Source organism: Stegodyphus dumicola, chromosome 5 (genome assembly GCF_044657685.1).
Source record: "Stegodyphus dumicola isolate Sdum_Otavi_A_Nest chromosome 5, ASM4465768v1".
Taxonomy (NCBI): Eukaryota; Metazoa; Arthropoda; class Arachnida; order Araneae; family Eresidae; genus Stegodyphus; species Stegodyphus dumicola.
The window spans coordinates 52,254,443-52,277,880 of NC_140772.1; the positions used below are offsets into that span (position 1 = coordinate 52,254,443).

General features: G+C 28.4%; 2 protein-coding genes across 7 annotated transcripts in view; one reads left to right on the forward strand and one right to left on the reverse strand.

The window, feature by feature from the left end:
• Positions 1 to 5,307, forward strand: part of LOC118193476 (uncharacterized) — a 50,565-nt gene extending 45,258 nt beyond the window's left edge. The window contains exons 12-13 of one of the 3 annotated variants that reach the window (XM_085816658.1): positions 21 to 166; positions 4,152 to 5,307. In XM_085816658.1, the coding sequence (XP_085672784.1) occupies positions 21 to 142 (122 nt within the window). In that variant the 3' untranslated portion in view covers positions 143 to 166; positions 4,152 to 5,307. Of the gene's footprint in view, positions 1 to 20; positions 167 to 2,240; positions 2,491 to 3,728; positions 4,000 to 4,151 lie in introns of those variants that run through there. The other 2 variants (XM_085816659.1, XM_085816660.1) reach the window with 2 other exon arrangements.
• Positions 4,626 to 23,438, reverse strand: part of LOC118193475 (sodium-dependent proline transporter-like) — a 409,418-nt gene continuing 390,605 nt past the window's right edge. For all 4 annotated transcript variants that reach the window (XM_085816654.1, XM_085816655.1, XM_085816657.1 and 1 more), the window contains 4 exons: positions 22,008 to 22,107; positions 18,811 to 18,917; positions 17,995 to 18,162; positions 4,626 to 10,929 (listed from right to left, as the gene is read on the reverse strand). In XM_085816654.1, the coding sequence (XP_085672780.1) occupies positions 10,675 to 10,929; positions 17,995 to 18,162; positions 18,811 to 18,917; positions 22,008 to 22,107 (630 nt within the window). In that variant the 3' untranslated portion in view covers positions 4,626 to 10,674. The remainder of the gene's footprint in view (positions 10,930 to 17,994; positions 18,163 to 18,810; positions 18,918 to 22,007; positions 22,108 to 23,438) is intronic.

Genomic DNA, 23,438 nt, shown 5'->3' on the forward strand with positions numbered 1-23,438 from the left:
TAATTTTTTTCTCGTTTTAGGAAAAGCTTTTGATTTAAAAAAATTCCACGATGTTATACTGTACAATAATGGACCGATGGAGTTCGTCGAAAAGCAAATAGACCGTTATACAAATGTCGTCTGGCTGAGAAGTGATAAATAGAATCCATAGTGAATGTCTGCACAGGTAATTCAATCTACATCGTATCATTTTATATTAAAACATGTAGAATGTCATTTTATTTAGGTTTCACACCAACTTGAAATTTTAAAATTTCATAAAAACCTTTTCCATAGTTGGATTTCATAGTTTTATACATGAGTTATAATTAGTTTTAGTTTTATAATAAGCACATAATTTGGACTTTTTAAGTCTCTTAAATTATGTACTCTCTTAAATCTCTTAAAATTTTGCAAAGTTATAAAATCAGATAAAGAGGCAGATAGAAAATCTTAATAAGTTGAATGACATAAATAGCTTTTCGACGTGATAACTATTCTCCTCCCACAAACACTTTTTTTTAAATTCCTTTAAGTGAAAATTCCAGCTAGTTTGGGTGGTAAGACTTCCGATATTCTAAAATTAGGACTTTCAGTCTTCTGATTATAAATGAAATTTGTCGTTGTGTTGGTAAGTGGTAAGCTAGCCGGCTGCCATAGCCACACGTTCAAATCCTGGAGAAGGCATAAGTGCTTGTAACTGTAGAGATGGCATAATTACTGTCGAGCCAAAAATCCTCTCGATGGGCCTGGTGGAAAGAGAAACGTGTCCTCGGATCCATTCTCCAAAGAATTTTCTTTTAAAGAGCTAATAGAAAGGGGCAAATTCATATTCTCACCTGTAAAGTCCCAAGGTCTAAACAAACCACAGGCTCAACCCTTGCCACTTGATACAATAAAATTTATGAACTTGATATGATGTTTACTGTCAGACAAGTCACCTAAAAAAATAATAAATAGCTAAATAAAATCTGAAACTTTCAGATTTCATATTACGCCCAAAAGGAGCGTTTTTTTCATTTACACATATATACAAATTTTGACAGCATTTGAGCTAACGTCCCCTTTGGACTAAAAATATTTAAAAAGAGAATATCTTTCGCATTTCCGATAGACAATCTCACCTGCTGATGATAAAAATATTTTATTCCGTACAGTGTGTTGCCACTTCTCACTTTGAAATCGCCGAGTTTCTTAATAAAAAATTCGTTAAGTTCACAAAATATGAAATAGATAATACAAATCCGAAATTCAACATTCGGGCTTCCAGGTGCCCATATTCGGAGGGAGGACTACATTATTCAAAATTTGATGGCTCTGGGTAATGTTTTTCACAATGCGAGAAACATATATACATTCATACATATCTTCATTATTTAATTTCTTTAAATATAATACAAGGCAATAATATTTGGAGGCAACAATTTGAAAAGTGATACAGCTGTTTATACTAATTCGGAGACTGATAGCCGCTCTGGGCTTTAAAAAAAAAAAAAAAAAAAAAAAAAAAAAAAAAAAAAAAACAACTTTCTTTGTTTCTTAATAAGTATTTTTAATTGTAAATGTTTTCATCAAATATAACTTTTTAAAAATAAATGATGGGAACTTTTGCTTCTCTCTCATTAATTCGGGACATGCCAGGTTTCAGAGAAGCATATTTTGTAGTACTCATTTATTTATTTTTTTAAATTTTAAGGAATAAAATACTATATTTTGAATTCATTATATTCAGTAATATTAAATTTACCTTATTTACAATGTATTAGTAAATGTCTTTTTTTATTTTTGAAACAGATAATAGGAATAGGCATTTAAACATTTTGTGTAAATATATTAACATGTAAATATGTATAATGTTTTTCTGGCACTTCAAAAAGTCTTTAAATTTAAGAACATAGTTGAAATTTCCACAGGTTGAAGCAGTAAATTTTATCAACCAGAAGTTCATCATTTCAGAGATCAAAATTAGGATTATACCGGTTTTCATTTGAAAATTAATACTTTACTATAAATTGCATAGTACTGGTACTTGCAATATAAGTTACCTAAATGCTAAGTAGATTTACAAGGGTTGCATAACAAATAAACAAATCATGTTTTCCTTTGTTACCACTTTTTAACAACCTCAGATTTGTCAAGGTTGACCTCAGATCAACCTTGAATTCCCATTAATTTTAATCGGTCAGGAAATTGCTTCTGTATCTGATATATATTTTCTGCCAATATATGATAAATATTCTTAAAATGTTACGTAATTTTAGATCTTCTATTGGTTTTCTGCATTTTGTACTGATTTACCAAACTAGAAGCCAAGGCAAAACTTTTGAAGCTTCAATAGGTATTACTGGATGCAAATTATAAAAACCATTTAGTGAAATAACCTAATATTTCAGTGTTTTTTCATGTAAATCTACTTAAAGTAAAAGTATAGTTACTTTACTGTATGCTATGTTTTCATAGTGTCAATTTATTTTTTGTCATATAAAAAAATATAAGTTTATACATCTTAAATCAAGTTACTGTCTTTCTTCTGGACAAAAATCTGATGCGTACACCATGACATCCTTGTACGCAATATTAAATTATACGCATTTTTTTCTGCATTTCATTTAAACTTATTTCATTGGAGATATATTTCTTATTCAATTAATTCAATTCTCAGTTTGCTACAAGGCAAAAATACATAAAAACTCAAAATATCTATATTAAAAATTTAAAGATATAGAAAAATATAAAACACAAAATACAGTTAAAACAATTACAAAGTTTTTTTTTTTTTTTTTTTACAATTAAAATTACAGTTTCTGTGCAAAAACAAGCAATAGATTTTTCGGTGCAGAAAACTGAAAGTTTACTTTTGGTCCCACGCGGCGCAAAGACATTGAAGGCGTAGAAATTGACTTAATTTGTTGTGGATGCTATTCAGAATCAATATATGGGATAATTAAAAAACTTAGATGATAATTCCAGAATGGATTCAGCATAACTTAATTTGCAACTTTGTTGTTGGCATGCTTAGGTTCTCTAGATTGGCAACAAATCCACTATTCTGCTAAGTTTCAAATGTAAACAAATATGGCTGCTGTGGTAAAAAAAAATTAGGCTTAGCCGCACTTAAGCAACTTTTAAATTGTTGAGAATTCTACACCTATAACATGCAGGTTAACTAAAGGCATAAAAATCTTAACCGGAAGATAAAAAACAATATAATTCAATCATTTTTAATGCAAAAAATGCATTTATATACTTTTGGTGCGGCCAATTTGCAACCAAAAAGGGAGGTGCACATCTGCATGTTATAGCAGCCCCACACAGTTTCAACGTTCTGAGGCTACTCGTTGAGTTATGCGAGATATATACGTACAGACGCCACAAAAAAATCTCTTCTGAATCCATTTTAAATCAGTTTTATAATTCATTTGGGGGAAATTGTCCTTTATTCTGTCCTTACATAGAGATGTCATGCAAAAACATCATTAAATTGCATTTGATAATGGTCAAAATGAATATTTTCGTTGAAATATGAAACCTGGTATTTTTCGTGATTACAATTCTTCCTTTACTTCGTACAAGGAAGTAAAATAATGGAAAAATTATAAAATATGTATATTAAATGGTATCATTAACAAGAGTACACACCAGTGGTACAGGTTTGAAAAAAAGTCATGAAAAAATAAAATGTGAAGATTTTTTTTAAACTTTTATCTTTATAATTTGAAAAATATTCTTAAAATTTTACATATTTTTAGACAACATAGGAGGATTGGAGACAGACCTGAGACAAACACACCCATTTTCTCTTCTGCAAATTAGGCCCTACTACCAATGTTTTTGATTAGGTAGAAAAATATTCTATAATATACTGTATATTTATTCTTAATGCTCAGTACAATTGTTTATGTATTTATTCTTAATGCAGAATACAAAATTAACAGTTTATCACAGGCTAAGCATTTTATCTTATCTATTTTTTAATGAGATACTGTATTTCTGTGTCTTTATTTTTGATGAAATCTTTTCATGATTCATTGAAAGGAAAAGATGAATATATAAATCAAAAATTATGTTTATTTTCAAAAATCTTCTGAAAGACCAATTAAAAAAGGGCAGTCAAAAATAATCTTTTAAACATTTTATTTTTACAACTGAGGACACTTTTATTTATTTTTCAGATAACTATACTATTATTAAAATCAACAAAAGGTACATAATCAACCTACAGAAGAAGAAATGCAAGAAAAGAAATTAGTCATTGTTGTGAAAATGGTTTATTAAAAAATGTCTGATATCACCCTGGTTAAAAATGTTGAAAAGAAAATTTTTGCAATATCATATTTTCCTATGGCTGATGCATATTTTGAGAGAATAAATTACAGAAAATTAGTTGTATCAACTTTTTGACCTAAACTCTGCTTTTGAAATTTTATATCGCTAATATACTGTTAATCATATCTGATAACATCCTTGAAAATCAAAATCAGTAGATTTTCAAAGAAACTTCCTTTTTCTTCTTCAGCAAACTCCAAATACTTAAATTTTGTCCTTATAAAACTCATCAACATTTTGCCTAGTTATATGAAAACATATGTTAATTTGATTCTGCATGTGTTTTCAGAATTTTTTAAACTGAAAAATAAGACAACATATACACAGAAACAATATTTTAATTACATCAAACAATTTATAATACATTCCACTTCACATTTCTGCAAGTAAAAAGAACAGATATATGAAACATACCATTGCTGCATTGAACATATAGTTAACATTTTTAACAGCAGTTTTGTGTAACATTAAAAATACTTCAATGTTATGAAAATGAGTCTTTTTTTATATAAATGGATATGATATCACTGTAACAGTAGCATGCACCATGATAATATGTAACTATAAAAAAACACAGTTTTCTAATAAATTTTAAAATTTCCTTTCTACAAGCATAAATATAATTCACTGGACAGTTGGTTTTAAAAAAAAGTAGAAATCCATCGAATAATTTTCAACATTTATTAAATGTATACAATTATAATAGATGAACATGCTAGTTTCAAAATAAATGCATTTTTATGCAGAGAGAGATATATTAGGATGTAAAGGACAATACAGGGTTCTGCAATTATGGCATGCACTGTTACTAGCTAGCATTACTGAGATTTGTCTGGCACATGCAAAGGAAATATACTTTAAATTAAACCAAATCTATTACCAATTTCACGGTTTTGAAGATACTTAGGCAATGAAGCACCAAATAATAAATATTAAGGTTAGTTAGTACACACATCATGAACTTAAAATTTATTCAAGTACTTTCTTCCCACAAGAATTTTTTTAAAATAAAAAAATTGTAGCAGTGTACTTTGATGACCAACATCTCGGACAAGCAGTTTTGCAAAATCTTCCTCACACCAGGGGAGGGGGGAGGATTGTGCTACAGAATATTTTTACATGAAGCAAAAGAACATACACTGAATACTTACAGATATTCTTAAGAACATGTAAATATGAATGTTCTTAATAACATAATGGATCACAAATCATTTTTGTAATAACCTAATAATCATACAATACAATTTTAATTTACTTAATTTTGCATAATGTTTTTAGAAACTAACTGTCCAGTAGAATTTATAATCTATTTGAGATTTCATACATGTTTCTGTCAAATTATAACTTGTTAAACTGTGTTTAACACATACTGAAGAGTTTTTCAATGTAATGAAAGTGGCATGCAGCACTAAAAAATTTGCAGACTCCTGACATTATTAACAGAAAAAAATAACTTTACCTTAAAAAGATCAAGTTACGAGATTTGAACATGGCACAAACAAAAACATAACTTAAGCATTATGAACAATAATGGAAGCACACAAGAAATTGGGCAAGAAACTATAACATGACTAGCAAAAGATTAATATAAGGAATAACTGATTAAGTGCAGTGTTGTCATGTACTTTAATTTATTAAAGAATGAAAGGCTGCCATAATTTTCTTTAAATTTATCATAACTTTCACTGCATGATCTTGGTACATAAATTTCTAGCTACAAAACTTAATTTTTATATATATTTTACCAATATCTTTCAATATAAATGTTTACTACTTCACAACCTTTTGAAAAAAGTAGAATATTTACAGCACACTTTTGTAATAAAGCTTAATATTGCATGTCAATATTTAAAATGTTCATCTTATTTTTTTAGACTTCTAGAAAATTTTATAAAAATAATACTTTAAGTTGAACAAAATTGATAAATCATTATTTTTGTATGAACTGTGGAGTGAAATTTCAAGCAAGTCCTGTAATAATAATATCCTGTTTAATATTTAAATTTCATACAAACTGTGGAGTGAAATTTCAAGCAAGTCCTGTAATAATAATATCCTGTTTAATATTTAAATTTCCTCCAAGTTTCATTAAGTAGTATGTTACTTTAATAAACATTTAAAATCTAATATTCATCACTCAATAAAAATAATCTGAATTTTCTTTTAAATAAACAATACAAAATTATCATCACATATTATTTTAACAAAATATTTGGAGCTTCTTCAATATCTAAATATTTTATTTTATTGTACATATTTATTTTCTCAAGTAACACATTTTACACATTGAAAATGCATTTATATTTGTATTCTAACTCTCTAATAGAAAAAAATCTATGTTTTCTTCTATGAGCATTCTAGTCTTTTATCAAAAGTTTAAGGCAACTAGAGAATTATATCATTATCATATTTCATTATCTAATGTAATGTACGGCAACATAATGATTTAATTTATGCATATTCTGCATTGAAATAACTACATTTCAACAAAAAATTCTAAAAAAACAAGATATTAAAAGTTATTTATTTAAAAAAACTTCTCAAAATTCATCTTGAAACACTCATATAAAATTATAATCCCTATTTCTAATAAGCTCCAAGAGATTAGAAATATGTCAAAATGAACTTTGCAATAAATTATTTTAAAACATAAATAAATTTTTAAAACTCTTATTTTTTTTTTTTTTTTAAAGTAATTAGACTAGTAATGGGAAGAAGTACATCCTTTAGGGTAATTTACATGTGTTGTTTAAATAAATTAATATTCAATTCACTAACATGAAATCACAGTTTGATACATGTTTGAAATTTTGTACAATAAGAGTAGTAAGCAACTTACTTGCTTGAGGACATCAAAGAATAAAATTCTATCATGCATACAAAACAGATTAAAAAAATTATGCAATTTCTTTTCAAGAAAGCTGTAATTCGGCACTTAATGATATGAGACACAGTGAACAAGTAAACAAAACAACAGATTGGGAGCACTCTGAAACAGTATTTATATATATATATATATGTTTAGATCATATGTTAATGTATATATATAGAGATATAGATTTTGTACATATGTATGCCACAGATATACATATCATGCTATGTACAAAATACCTGTACAAATTATGTACCAGACACTGATGATTTGAAGCACAGCATACAACCATGATGAACTATTCAGAGGAATACATAACATCCAAGTATGAGTACCATTATCTCACATGGTACTTAAAAGAAACATGATTAGTCTTTGAGCACTATATGGTGTACTTATGCATGTGTTCCGGACACAGTTGCACATGTAAGTGATTTCTTGCATTTCCTTTCTTTTTAAACACGGTAAATAATATTACATTTTAATATTCATCTCATAATAGATATGCTTTTTTTTTAATAAAATAGCATAAGAAATGACAGAAAATGGGCATAAAAATCTGAAAAATACTGAGAAGAAAATTAGGAAAAGCTGATTAAAACTGAGAAAAACTATCATGAAAAATATTTCATACTTAATTTTCTCATGGTTTTTCTGACATAACTTGAAGAATCACATCTGCTTTAAAATATAAATGCTATTTTTTAAAGGCATGATTCTAACTATCAGTAATACCTTCACACATGCACACACATAGAAACATGAGTACATACACAATTAAAATGTATGTTAAAAGCACAGAAACATTTTACTTATCAAGCTTACAAATTAAAGTAGAATAATTAATTATATGTGGGGAAAAAAGATGTATTTCGTTGCTTATATTTAAGTCCATTATCAATGCAACTATATCTAAATAAAATGACAATTACTACATTTATTTTATTATCAAATGTAATTCTACCAATTACAAGAAGCTTTGAAAACAATCTATGGAAATTTACACAATACAAAATTCAATTTACAATAGATCTGATTTTTATAGTTAGTACGTTCAGTTCCTACAATTTTACACTTAAAATCTCTGACATTCTAAGTACTTTCATAAGTTTAGGAAAATTTTCTTATATCTATAGAATACAAAATCAGTTTGAGAACAAACACTGCTATTATCATATGAAAATACTTATGTATTATCTTCTTTATCTGTTATTATTAAAAGGTGTGATTTCTTTGATTTCTTATGTAAAAGTTTCTTAATTTGACATAATTTTCTTTAAATGCTGATTAGTTTCATTCTGTATGATGTATTTACAATCCTTAAACGTTGAATATCCTACATCGAATATTTTTTTACTTAATTGTAATTTTTTATGACATTATTTTAGAGCACTAAAATAAATGTAACAATCTGAATGCAAACAGTAGACACACATTTTATTTGTAAAAGAATAAAAATGATTTTCCTTGCTTCTTCTTTTGAAGAAATCATTGTAGTTAATGCATATTTTGATTTGCTTTATAAAGACACAGTCTATAATATTAAGAGTTATAAATTATGTAAAGCAAGACAAACTTTGTGTTGCAGTCAGTTAAATTTGATATTATAAGAAACAAGATGGGCAAATGAATGGTAAGAATAATTATTATACGCTCTTAGAAAAAAATTATCATTATTTGACCGATTTCACATTACTAAAATAAACAATATGTGTTACAATTATTATTATAATTGCTTTTTGTGCAGTTTACCCATACGTGTAAAGTGCACGTGATATAATATATAGCTATATATTTAATAATTGGGACAGAGTTTACAAAAGACTTTTTCAAAGAGATTATCAAAAAATTCTTTCAAGCAATGTCTGCATACCTCATTCATATAGGCAATGTGATATTTAATTAAATTTTTCAATTAAAACAATAGATAAAGATCTGCATTCTAGTTTTACTATGATTTTACAATTCAAGATAACTGTTTTCAATTATATTTTATATTATACATATATAAATATATTACAGATTTTGAACAAGAGGTAAAATTTTCATCATAAGTAATTTTTAACATTAAAAAAATTTTTTAAATATTAGATAATAGGTATGTAAAATGTATAACGCACAAGATTTTGATCTTAGAATGAAATTCTATGTGCATTTAAATTATCTCATATTAAAAGCAGCAACATAAAAAAAGACTAAAGAAGAAGATAAGAATCTTAAATGTCATTATGTGACAAAATATAATACGTTTTACATGAATTATATTTAAAAAAAAAACATTCACATTTAGAGACAGAAATGAAATAAAAGAAATGTTTCAAACTTTTATATATACATATATATATAGAAGAGTACTATAGATAAATAAAATATGAAAAGATTCTCTTATTTATAATTTCGATCGTATCATCATAAAACATGCAGCAATAAAGGTTTTAAACTAAAAGTGTTGTTGGTAGCATAAATAAATAAACATAAATTTGCCCATAAAATGGTAGAGAAATCAAAACTTTGAACTAAGTTGAACTCAAAACATTTCAATACACTGAAATAAGATTAAAAACTAAAATATACTTCTCAGGAAGAGAACAAATGCAAAGTACAGTTAAGAGAAAAGAAAACTCCTACATTTCATTTGCAAATACAGTGCCAGAACCAAAATTAGAGCTTTATTCGAAAGAAAACATTACAAAATTCTTTTCTTTTCACCGGTGTTATAAAGAAACAATGAAACATAAATATGAAACTAGTTAAAATTTGCTCAGTTTAAGTAATTATTATTTTTATTTAGAAAATAAAAATAATTAATTTAGTGAATTTGCAAATAAAATTTTCACATAGGAAAAAAGTTAAAACATTCAAAAACTGGTAAAAATAAATTTTAAAGCAACATACCAAACAGTATAAATTAATACTTTTATTTATTTATTTATTTTTGAGTGAAAAAAGAACGCTTTCAAAAGCTAGACAATGACAAAGTGAATAGGCATTTGACAGCTAATCAGCGTTGACCATTCAAGAATCTAAATCCAACATTACAAAAACATGCATTCTAAATTCATGTAAATCAAGTTTAAAATCATTTTCATCGATATCTTTTTCATTAGGATTTTCATTTAAAAACAAAATATACAAAAAAACCCATCTAGTTATGAATCTGAATAAGCTAAAATGTTCATCATTTGGATGTAGGATCAGCCCTGCTTTGCATTTTATAAATACTGTTTCTCAGATGTTTTACAACTATTTTTACACTTTCATTTGATATATCAGAAAGCCACATTTCATTTCTGATTTATGTGTTCTTTCAAAGTATCACTTTCATTCTAAAGACATGGAAATCTTAGGCTGGTCAAGTTTCAGGACTCAACAGCATGTCTTGATTTCAAGTCAATGATCAAGCAGCACCTACTGAGGAACTTGTTGTGGCATACTCACAGGCACAATAAGGTATCCTGATGAGTTTATGAGGGGAAAAAATGTTCAAAAGCTCCTACTCAAACACCGGTTTCGGATACACGAGATGGAATATTTAATCTTAGCCCTTCAAATTCTGAACAGCTGTCATCACCAACACTTATTTTGCTGCCAAGATTATCACTAAAATCGTTGTCACCATAACCATCTGGATCATAATTTGGAAGAGCAAGAGGCACCTGAGAATCTGTATGTTTGGGACTATGGGTTTCCATACGATGCATCTGGAGTTTAGGACCCCATTCTTCGGTTGGTTCAAGTAGGATGCGGATACGCTGTGGAGAAATAATTAAAAAATAAGAAATGAGATAAACTGTTTTATCTCTGATTCTTGAATACTAAAAATTAAATTATTCTCAGAGTAGTTAAAATAAAAATCAGTTATCACAGAGGTCACAGAGTATTTCAGTTATAATATTAAAATAACATGAAAATAAAATATTTATGCTCTCTCTCTGCATATACTTGCAGAAACAATGGTCATAGTTTTTCTAATTATGCATCACAGGGAAAAAAAAATCTATACTCATTTGCTTCCTCCAAAAAAATGATGGCACGGTCAAAAGAAAAGAAAACTCAAATGTTTGAAAGTCAGACTGAACAAAAATTCAGTGTCTTTATGAAATATTAAGCACAAAGCATATGCAGTACAACTGAACTGTTTGCATATTAAGCTAAACAGCATATCAGCATGAGAATAAAAATGAGATTATCAGCAAGCTGGAACGGATATCCATGAAGTGTGTTCAATGCTTTTACAGAATTTTTTTTAGAAAAAGACTTATTTTCCAATTTAATATTAGTTTGCATATTCATCTTATAAAGATAACATAATTTCAAACTCTTTCATAAGGGATATTATTTCACTTTTATTAAAAATTATACAATACCCCAAGAGTTACATAAATAATGAATTCCACATACTTTTATGTAACTAACTCAAAATTGGGTACAAGTCAAATTTCTTAATTATACGTCTGAAAAGACAAATAATTTTAATTATAAGTCTTTGTAGATGGTGCCTGGTATGTACACTGTGTGAGAGGGGGGAAGAAGGAGACATATCTTCTATTCTACTAGGCCGATTGACGAAATTCAAATTGCATTTTTCACGTCTCCAAAGCACAACATAGGATACATATTAGATCTATATATAGCATTGCTCTAACATATGTATTTTGACACAAAACCGGATATTTTCTGAAATAACATAATAATTTTTTTTTCATATTTCGTTTCTACAACTCAATTTATGCCTAAATATTACATTTTGTAAAATTTGGTGCAAAATTAATGGAGAAATTCAAAAATTTATCTTCGCATATTTTTCAGTTTTCGCCAAGAATAATTTACTTGGTGAACATCTTAATTTTTATAGTAACCTTTTCTTTTTTCCATGGTAGACAAGCGGAAAAAAAAGTCATTGTTCATACTTTCAAATAATTTTAACAAACTCCGTTATTAACGCTAAAAAAAAAAAAAAAAAAAAAAAAAAGGTTGCCAAATTTCAAAATGCTCCAATATGTAAATTCATGTAGCTCTTAGAAAATTTTGAATAAAAACTCTTAATTTTTTGCAGGTGAGCCTAGAAATACATTTATTTTAAGATGATGTTAAAAATTTTATACGTTATAAAGAAAGATTTTTTTCAAAAAATTTATAAAAATATTTCAAAATACAAATTTTAAAAATAAATCATAAAAACTGTACCAATTATATTTGGATTAAGCCTAAATTTTGAATTCTGGAAGAAGAAATCAAGTATGTTTAATAAAAAAAAGAGATATTAATAAACATATATATCAAATTCAATTAACACTGAGGAGCTAATATTTTGAAAGCTAATTTTTTAAAAAACTTCTTGTGTGATTTTTACAAAACTTGGTAGTTTGGCATAATTTGAGTCGTAGAATCGACATATGGAAAAAAATTGGCATGTCATTTCAGAAAAAGTCCGATTTTGTGTCAAAATACATACATTAGAACAATGCTACATATAAATCTAATACATATCCGAAGTCTCGCTTTTGAGACATGACAAACACAATTTGAATTTAATCAATCAGCCCAATAGAATGGGAGCCAAACTGCCAAAAATAAATTTCATCATCCAGTTAAGTTAGTTTGCTGACTGATGATAAAATACAGTATGAAGTCGAAAATCCAGACATCCAATACTCGGAATGATATAATATTCAAACATCTGGACTCCCCTCAAAAAGGAGAAATAATACTCAAGAAAAAGCAAATAAATGTGCCACAATAGTTGACTTTTCTCTTACTTAACTAAAATTCCTGCATATCACTTTCAAGTACCTGCTGGCTAAGAAATCACGGTGTGGCCAATAATAATACAGGGTGGTTATAAAGTCCCGGACCCATTTTGATGTTTAATAACTCATAAAATAATGAAGATATAAACAAACTTATGGCCATTTATTGATGGAAATAACTTATATATTTTCCTTTTCAGGTTTGAATATCTTTACTTTTGTAAATATAGTTTGCACGTGTGGTTAATTTCAGATAATTTCATTTTCCAGTCTAAATATCTGTACTTTTCTAAATATCGTCTGCTTATTAATTACATTTTTCTCTCTTTTGTTTATGGCAACTATTGGAATGTTATGGATTTTTTTCCTTTGGGGATTTGTAAAGGACAACGTTTACAGGAGGAGAGTGTCGAACATTGATGACCTAAAAGCCAGAATTACAAACGCAATAGCCTCTGTAGATGCCAACATGTTTGCCAGTACCTGGCATGAAATTGAATATCGATTTGATATTCTCCATGCGACGAAGGGGGCACACGTGAAACTTTTTGAGTCTATCTAACCATTTATGTTATTAATTTTAATCTATCTTTATTATTTTATGAGTTATTAAACATCATAATGGGTCTGGGACTTTATAAACACCCTGCATATCGATTGATGTTGTATTAAGGTAAGCCATGGCCACACTTTTGGCCCTTGAATGCTTAAATGTGGGTCGCATTTATATATCTGATGTAAAAATTAAGTGAAATCCCATACATATTTGTATGAGATGGGATACTTCTCGTACTGCGTTTCTTTTGTTGACACTGCAACAGCAAAATGTGAAACAATTAGATTCCAAGGAACTTAACACAGCAAACTGTGTTCTCCCTTAACTTTCTAAAACTGATCTAGCTTGTAATTTTTAGCAGATTTATTATTATTACATCTCATTTTTCAACATGAAAGCTAATTTTCGATTATGTCAGTTTCTAACTCTGAAGCTGCAGCAGAATCTACAAAGCCAAAGTGTATTTTAATGTTCATCAAGAAAAAAGTGGAACCACTGCAAAAATCTAATAAAGGCAAATCTGCTTCAAAATTATGCAAGGAGAATGCTGCTGAAAAGTCAACAGTCTAGAGCAGTGATAGCGAACCTATGGCATGCGACTAAAATATTACCTCCATAACCAATAATTATAATAAAATGATACTATGTAATTTAAATAAGTGTTTTAGTCTATTCTTGAACGTTTCACTTACTTACTTATCTCATAATGCCACTGGCATAGGGCCTAAGACTAGATATATGATTTTCATATATATTGCCATAGAAATGTTATACATAATTATTGACACAATTTATGATGTTTCAATTGTTTGGGCCCATCATATTACTTGTTACATGGCAAAGAATACATCAAAGTTGAAGTGGCTAATATTTGTTAAACAAATTCAAATTTATTGCAAACTGTCGGTGAGTTTTAATGCTTTCATTGTTAAATAGATTTTCTATACTCCAGGTCTTGAACACTCACAAATGACTCCAGAAAAAAAGTCAAAATTAAACACTGGCAGTAGATGATCATTTCAAGAGACTTGGACAAAATCATTTGGAGTTATTGAACACAACGAGAAAGCATTACGCATTCTATGTGGGGAAAGTGTTGTGTGTTGCCCATCTAGTGTCAGACAGCCCTTTAACACCAACCACAAGACTATTGCCGAATTTGATGAAACTGAGCAGAAGATGTTTATTGAAGGGAAATTGAGGAATTATAATTACCAGAAAGTTGGTTTTTGCAATTATCTTTCCCAACAACAAAACAAACCATATAACAAAGGCCAGCTCTCAAATTTCACTGTTCTTAATAAAACATGGGGATCTGCACTCCAATCAGGATTTAACCCCTTCGCGCCGGGTAGCGCAAACATGCGCTTATCGCGAAGGCCGGCAGTGTCTTACGCGAGCGTTTGTCCAGGGGCTTTTTTGCTATTAAGCCTAAATCCATGAAATTTCCGAAGTATCAATGCATTGTTTAATAATGCTTTATAGAGTATTTAAACGGCTTATGCTTTATAGATATTTTTATACTATATACTTTAATTACCTTATTTCTTGTTTAAATGCATATTTTACACATTTTATTTTCATTACTCACCATTTTATGACTTTTAACATTATACATCTGAAAACTAAATATATTACTTAAAATTCTCTTTTCGTATGAAAAATTTGAAAACAGGGATCTACACACAGTCCTGTTTTACATTCCTTACACTCGTAATAACTCATTTGCCGTTTTGGAGGATTTTTCTGGGAATGAGAACAAACGAAGCATCGTCGTTTCATTTTCTTATCAGTCTCTTTTGAACAAAGTTTTGGAAAATGTCTTTCAGTTAATCTGAGCGGATTTAATGATTCTGCTGATCTTGGTGTGATGTATTTAGAATCAATATCTGAAATATTTTGCTTCATTTCTGCTATTTCATGCTCTGTTAAACATTTTTGACGCTTCGACATTGCAACCGTAAAAACAGAAAGAATTCACGTCTAATAAGATCTAATTACTTTCTAAAAACTGAACTGCAAACCGAAATACCCAACACTTTAGCAAAAATAAATCTCTACTTACAATAAACAACTACCATGTGCGAATTTAAAGAGAAGTCATAAATCACGCCATTTGGAAATATTTACTTCCCCTTTTGTTTATATAATCAAAAACATGTGTATGTGAGTCATGCTTCTCTCATTTCGTGTAGAAGGTCTAATGTACATGTATCTGAAACCATATGGACATACAGTGCCATCTTGTGGCAAAAATTATAATTTTTAAAACGTTCCAGTACTGGAATACTGGCACAAATACGTGACAGTCGGGGCTAAACGGGAAAATGCTCTGCCACGCCTGCGTGTCGGCCGGAAAGTGAGTGTGTTCGTTGCTGGCACGTAGACGTGACTGTCTGCACGAAGGGGTTACTCAAAGAAGTTTTGGGCATGCAGCTCCAAAAAGGTTTGCCACCGCTAGAAGTCTAGAGCTATCGTCTTAAGCTATGATGTAGAGCATAAAAAAGAAAAGAAAAAAAAAAAAAAAAAAAAGGGAGGTAGAAGGGGAAAAAGGGGGGGGACGTTTTAATTTTGTTGTGGATTCTGACCCCCAATCTTAATAATAATAAAAATCATTCACATTCGTAATGCTACAAATGATGATCATGACAAAGTGATCACTGAATAGGTGAAATAACACTGCTGTGAGGACATGCCATTGACAAATGTAATGCTAATTCATAAAGCCAAAATATTTCATAAGGAAGTGAACACATTCCCCAGGTTGATTAACCAACTTAAAAATTACTATGGTAGAAGACAGTTATAAATACATGAGAAAGTTTCAGCTGATATTGAAGCAGCTGAATTTATTGACATTACTAACAGTAAAAAATTATCTAAATATATATACATCGATGAAACTGGTTTTTTCTGGCAGTATAGGCCACGAAATATCTTCGTGTCCTTTGCAGAAAAGCCTTAACTGATATCAAAGATTCCAAAGTAAGGCTAATACGGCTCATTGTTATATATTTTTCCTAGCAATGAAAATGTGACATACAGTATACACATATTTGCTAGAAGTTGCTACATATTTTTATATTTGCCATATCATGTCTTTAAAAACTAGCCGCTCACACGACCAGCCTATGCTTTGCTGAGTGGCAACAACTTGGCACATGGAAGATAAATTTTCTATTTCTGGAAATGGGAGCACACTGCTATCAAATAGCAAACTTTCTTAACTAATACAAAAAGATAAATATCTTACATTTTTTCCCAATAGTAACAGTGTTGCTACTGCTTGATTTCAAATCGCTGAGTTTGTTAGTCAAAATTTCATTAAAGTTTTACAAAATATGAAATAAATCATAAAACGAATTCAAAATTTGGGCTTGCAAGTGCTAATCTTTGGGTGAAAGACTACATTATTCAAAATTTGATGGATTAGGTATCCCCTTTTTTCCCCCAATGTGAGGAACATATATACATGCATTCATATTGTTCCTTATTTAATTTCTTTAAAAAGTAATGCAGCGTAATAATATTTGGTGGCAGCAATTTAAGAAATGATATGCCATTTATAGTGAATTAACATAAAATCACATTTCAAGACTAATATGCCCTTTTGGGTTACTAATTAGTTTGAAATACTGGTAGTCAAATCATTTCAGAACTGAATAAGAAAATGTTTAACTCATTTCGCCTTAAGTTTTAATTACAGATAACTTCTTTGTCTAATTTCCTTTCCTCCAAATTGCATATCAATCATTCAGCTGCATGCACTGAAATGCAGATGAAAAATACCCTTTCTAAACAAAGGTAAGACCATTCAAGATTTTTTTAAAAATATTTTAACATAATCCATAATTTGATGATCTAAAATCCAGAAACTTTCAAATTCCATAACTGCTGAAATTATACTTATTTCGGATATCAGACGCTGGATATTTAGTATCGGATCTCGGACTTTGGTTATGCTTATTTTGGATCTCGAACTTTGGTTATTTATTTTTTAATTACTAGGCCTAATTCTTTTATAAAGTGGTCTGTATGCTTGAAATATTGGTGTATAATAATTTGAATGGAAAATAATTCAGTGCTAATACAATAAAAGAGTAATTAAGTGCCATGCCACTGGAGGAAACAACAACTAAAACTTTTGTCTTAACAAAGTAAGATTCATATTGAAATTATGATATACATCTGTCATAAAATATTTAAATAATTCATGAAATACTAACAGCAAACATTTAAATGTGATCATGTTATGCTTTACAGAAGTATCAAATTTTCATTAATCTGTTTCTATTTTTATCCTCAAAATTAAACCCTTCAACGTTCTTAAAACAACATAACATCTCTCAATCTGAATCTGATTTCTGATCTACCTTTCAGTTAAATTGAAAGGCTTAGCACAAGAAGGGTTAAGTCTTCTAACATATTTCACATAGAAAAATATTCAGTAAGATACACATTCAAAACTACTTGGCACTAAAAAACAAGTAATTAAAAAGTATATTATATACCTGCAAAATTGGGCCTTTCGCTCTGTAGATTTTCAACACAACAACAAATGGAATTGCGCTTACTGATGTCAAAGAAAACAACCAACCAACATAATTAGCCCATGGAGGATATTCATAGCTGCCATACTGTGTAGGTTTCAAATCCAAGCAAGTAAATATTAAGATAAACTGCAAAGGCAAAGCATTATAAAAATTGAATTAAAATCAAAATTATAAATTACAGCACAAGATTTCAATATCAATAACAATTACTTAATTTAGCATAAAAAATGTAACAAATTAATTTTTAATAAATTAAAGCAAAAACTGCTTGGATGAAAAGCTATATACAAGATTCAAAACATCCACAAATTTATATATAAAACAAAGCTATAAATCATAATTATATTTTAAAGTTACACAGGTTTAGTCCATCAATAATGCAATTTGACTATTAAAGGTTGAACATATGTATGTACAGTAATATATTATTTCAAACATTTTCTGCATACATTTCTGATGACTGCAAACATTTCTGAATGCAGTCAACACATAATACAATAATTAATATTTGATCACATTCATTTTATTTATATTTATAAATATACATAAAGAGCTAACTCGCTAAGATATTGTAAAAGTGTAATTAATTACTTTAAACTGAAACAGAAATCACATAAAAAACACATAAACTTTCATCTAAGCATTTATTGTATGAAAGTAGGAACATAATAGATTTTATTTCACCAATGAATAAAAATTTTACGTTATATAAATGCTTTCCCTGGGATAATAAAAAAATGCTTAATTTATATCTATAAAGAGTCCTGTAATTACCGTTATGAGAAGAGGAACAACAAATTTCCACATGAATCTCCAATACTGATAATGGAATGGATAACAACCCATCATCACTTTGATATCATTTAGGAATCGTTCAGCACCTTAAAAAAAACAATATTTATAGGAAATTTTAATTTTACGTAGTAATAACATCACACAATAAAGAAAAGAACAGTTAAATAAATATAAAATTTAAATGAACGTAAGATTTTGTAACCAATTTAAGCATGAGAAAATAGAGAAATGATAACTTAATACTGAAATATGATTTTAATAGCTGTTTGGGCAGTTAATGTTACACATTACTATATTAAAACAGTTGCATTACCCTTCTCCCCAAAATTGATTTAACCAATATTAATTGGGAAAAAGCACTGTATATGTTATAAATATTAGTTAATATATTTATTCAGAATTCAAAGACCTATATTTGACTGAAAAAGGAAAAGCTAAAGAATTTTTTTGCATATTTGAATTCTTAGATGTTTTCCTGCTGCTGTTGGAATAGAGGTATTGATGATCCCCAAACTTTTCTTTCCAAAAAAGAATTAGCATGACCATTTTGAAATATAGAGCTTCTCAATTTTATTTTTTGAAAAAGAACTATAATAATGGTCGCAGTAGAAATAAAAGAAATAAAATAATAAAAATGACAATAACATATTTGATTTTTTTTAAATGGGAAATAAATTAATTTTACAGTTTGTTAAATCCAGAAAGTGATTCTAAAAATTATTAGGGCTATATTACAATAATTGTAATAATAGGGGATGATTCATATTAAACTTCAATTTCTTCTCTAGAAAATTATGTCCAATCTTAAACCTCCTGAAAATTTCATAAGTTTGGAAATCCTAATAATGATTTGAAACTCAATGATGTTACTTTATGAAAGAAAATTTTTATGAATGATAAATAGTAAAATATATTACAGAGTAAATATTATATGAATAAGCACACGTATCTGGAATAAAATATTTGAGATTATAGTAAAAGTTGTTAGTGAGTGAAAACTCTTTTATGGATAATAAGGGAATAAATTTTCCATTAATTTATATTGTTTTTTATTTGTAGTATTGTTGCTTAATTGATATGGAAAGGACATCTATGGTTTATTTCCTTCATATAAAATAGTCAGTAATTCCTTTATTATTTAATGAAATATTTACTGCCTTTCAAAGCATTGAGGAAGTTATGAAAAACAGGGAAATTGAGCCGTTTTCATTTTAAATTGTTAGGTCCTATAAAGAGGTCCTTATTTTTAATTATCTACATGTGAACAGGAACTCATAACAACAAATTATGTATACCACTTATAAAAGACACATTAAAAATTATTAGCAGAGATCACTATTTGTATTCTTCAACTAAAACAGTATTAAAAAAATCTGCTATACTTCATAATTAATTTAATATATGTTCAGATCTATAATAAATGAATGAAAAATTTCTACATATCCAAATATTAAACTGTGACTAATGAATTTATTATTTCCTCCATAACCTAAATAAATACATAGGTAGGGAGGTTTAGTCCAAAAATTCAATAACAAGTTTTCAGCAAATAAGCATAAATTAGGGTCCCTAGAATACTTTTACTATTTTTACAATGATATCTGTCTGTCAGTGCACATGTGTGCAGTAATTTTTCATACACGATAACTCTTACATCAAACTTCCAAAAGTGTCCTATTTTCTGTATGCAGGCTTTCTGCACTTATATTAAAAGTTAATTGAATTTTGGATAAAACTGGAATAACAGAAGTGGTAAAACTACATTAAAATATAACCAAAGCTTTTCAATTTTAATATTTAAAACTTTTATATTACTGGAAATAACATATCTGATTTTTTGGCTAAAATTGATAAACAAAAAGTGATACTTTACATGAAACTGTGAACAGATTTTCATGTAAAAATACATAATGATCCAATCCAAAAATTCTCAGAGTTGGTATTTAACTCCCTGATTTGCTCAAGTTACGTCAGGGTGAGAAAACAATCATGCAGAGATTCCCTGGACTATTTGAGGGCTCAGTATCTTCAAATGCTTATCATATGATAAGCCTAAATGCAAGAATATACTTCAGGTTTCTACTGCAAAGCATATCCCTGCATCAAAGCAACTATTAGCAGTTGGCACAGCAAAAGAAGTAACCATAAAAATTTTCCCTTTCAAGAAATTCAGTAGAACAAAACTGCCACTCTCTTTTCACAGAACAATGTCATGTACTTATAGGATTATTTTTGCTTTATTCCATTTATACCAACTCCAGTGGTATATGCAAATCCTTAGAAATTAATTGCATCAAAACTGAAGGGAGCGCATTTAAACACAATAAGCATCCTACTTCATTGAGAGAGAGAATGCAGTGTCTGGGAGGAATATTAAATTACATTTGAAATGGAAAACAAAATTTTTCACACCGTGAGGTTTTTTTTTTGGTGGAGGGAAAGGAGAAGTCTTTCTACTGTAAAACAAAATTCATTTCATTGAGCTAACATTTAAGGGGTTGAAATTCATACGCATATATGATGCATATACTATCATGACTGAGTAAAACATATCAGATTTTAACTATATACAATAAACCAGAAATGGTATTTTACTTGAAACTTTTAACAGATTTTCCTGGAAAAGAGTTTAATCCAGAATAATACAGGACACATTAAGGCAATTCCTATTATATCTAAATGTGGTATTTATTTACATCAAGCCATAGAAGAGAACAATTTTTGTTACAGCTTTTTCATCTATAGAACTTTAAACTCTTTAAAGAGCATGTTACCAAAAAGTGCACAAGTTATTCTCTTGAATGGTTTATGATGGCGAGGCAGAACAGCAAATAGCAAATTTACAAACACATATAGCTTTACATCTTACTGATCCAACAATGCACATAAATCATTATTCAGGTGTTATTCCAAAAACTAACAAGCATTCTTTAATCCTGGAGATATGTATGCAAGCATAATTATTTAAATATTATAATTATTATTAAATTAAGCACTTTATTTCAGAGAAAAATGCATTGATATAAAAGTCTTTGCTAATTGGATGGAATTAAAAAAAAACTAACTTCAAAATTAAAAAACTACATATATAATTTTTTTAAATTATAAAACATTTTTTAATATACAATGCTATGTTTAAAAATGTTATTTAAGTAATTTTTTTAAAAAAATCTTACCATAGATCCAACCAATAACAATTACTTCAACCAATCCAATGATAAGAGCAGAAAAACTGGCACAGAAATTGTCCATAAGTTGTAAAACATACATTCCACCCTTTAAAAACATTGAAGAAAAAAGTTTAGTTATGAATGCATTACATGAAAATTAAGAACACAATGCATTTAATTACTCGCTATGGAAACTGATTGCATATTTTGCACATATCAGTGATATACAGTGGAAAAAGATTTTTTTTCTTTTAAAAGGTTTTTCAGTTTTTTATTTTGCAACTATAATCATCAGAAAATTATTTTTCAGTACTATTAAAACAGAAAAAAAAGTTAACATCATCTTAATGAACAGTATTAAAACAATAGAAATTGATATTAGCTTTCATTGAAAAAAATTTGAATGTGTACTGACAAAATAAAAAATTCAGAATGGCAAAAAATTCAAAGATTTTGATGAAAAATGCTGAATGCATGTACATAACTCCATACATTTACATCAACTTTCATGGAAAAAGTATTGGTTGGTATACAGAAAATGTTGTGTCTTTATGAACAGGGTGCTACTTTAGTTTGAATTTAATATTACTTTTTACTCTTGTTTCCTCTTCATGAATAAAAATTAAATACATGAAGTTAAAAGGCAAAAATTCTGTGGTTCAATGGTTAGTTTTAACATATGATTAAAAGTAAAGTAAAAATGGAAATATGTTTTGTGCATTTTGGATGCCAATACAAATATGCATCTCATGAAACAAATAAGTTTTTACTTCCTTGTACAAAGTAAAAAGGAAGTATTGTAATCGCGAAAAGTTTCAGGCAACATATTTCAACGAAAATATCCATTTTGACCGCTATCGAATGCAATTTAATGATGTTTTTGCGTAATATCTGTACGTAAGGAGAGAATAAAAAACTCGTTTCCTCCAAAAAAATTATACAACTGCTTTAAAATTAATTTTGAGGAGAATTTTTTGTGGCGTCTGTACAAACGTATGTACGTACGTACGTACCTCGCATAACTCAAAAACGAGTAGCCTCAGAAGGTTGAAATTTTGTATATAGGACTGCTATAACATGTAGATGTGCACCTCATATTTTGGTTGCATTCGGCCGCACCAAACATATATAAATATATTTATATATATATCTACTCTGTTACCCGGCTCAGTGATCTCAGTTTTACTCATATATGTTTGTAAATTGTACATTTTTTGCTTTAAAAATGATTGAATAATGTTGTTTTTATCTTCCGGTTAAGGTTTTTATGCCTTTAGTAAATCTGTGTGCAATATTTTTAGAATTATCAACAATTTTAAAGTTGTTTAAGTGCCGCTAATATACATATTTTGAGTTTTTATGTATTTTTGCCTTCTCGCGAAGTGAGAACTGAATTAATTGAATGAGAAATACTCAATCGTCTGTGAAAAACTGTTT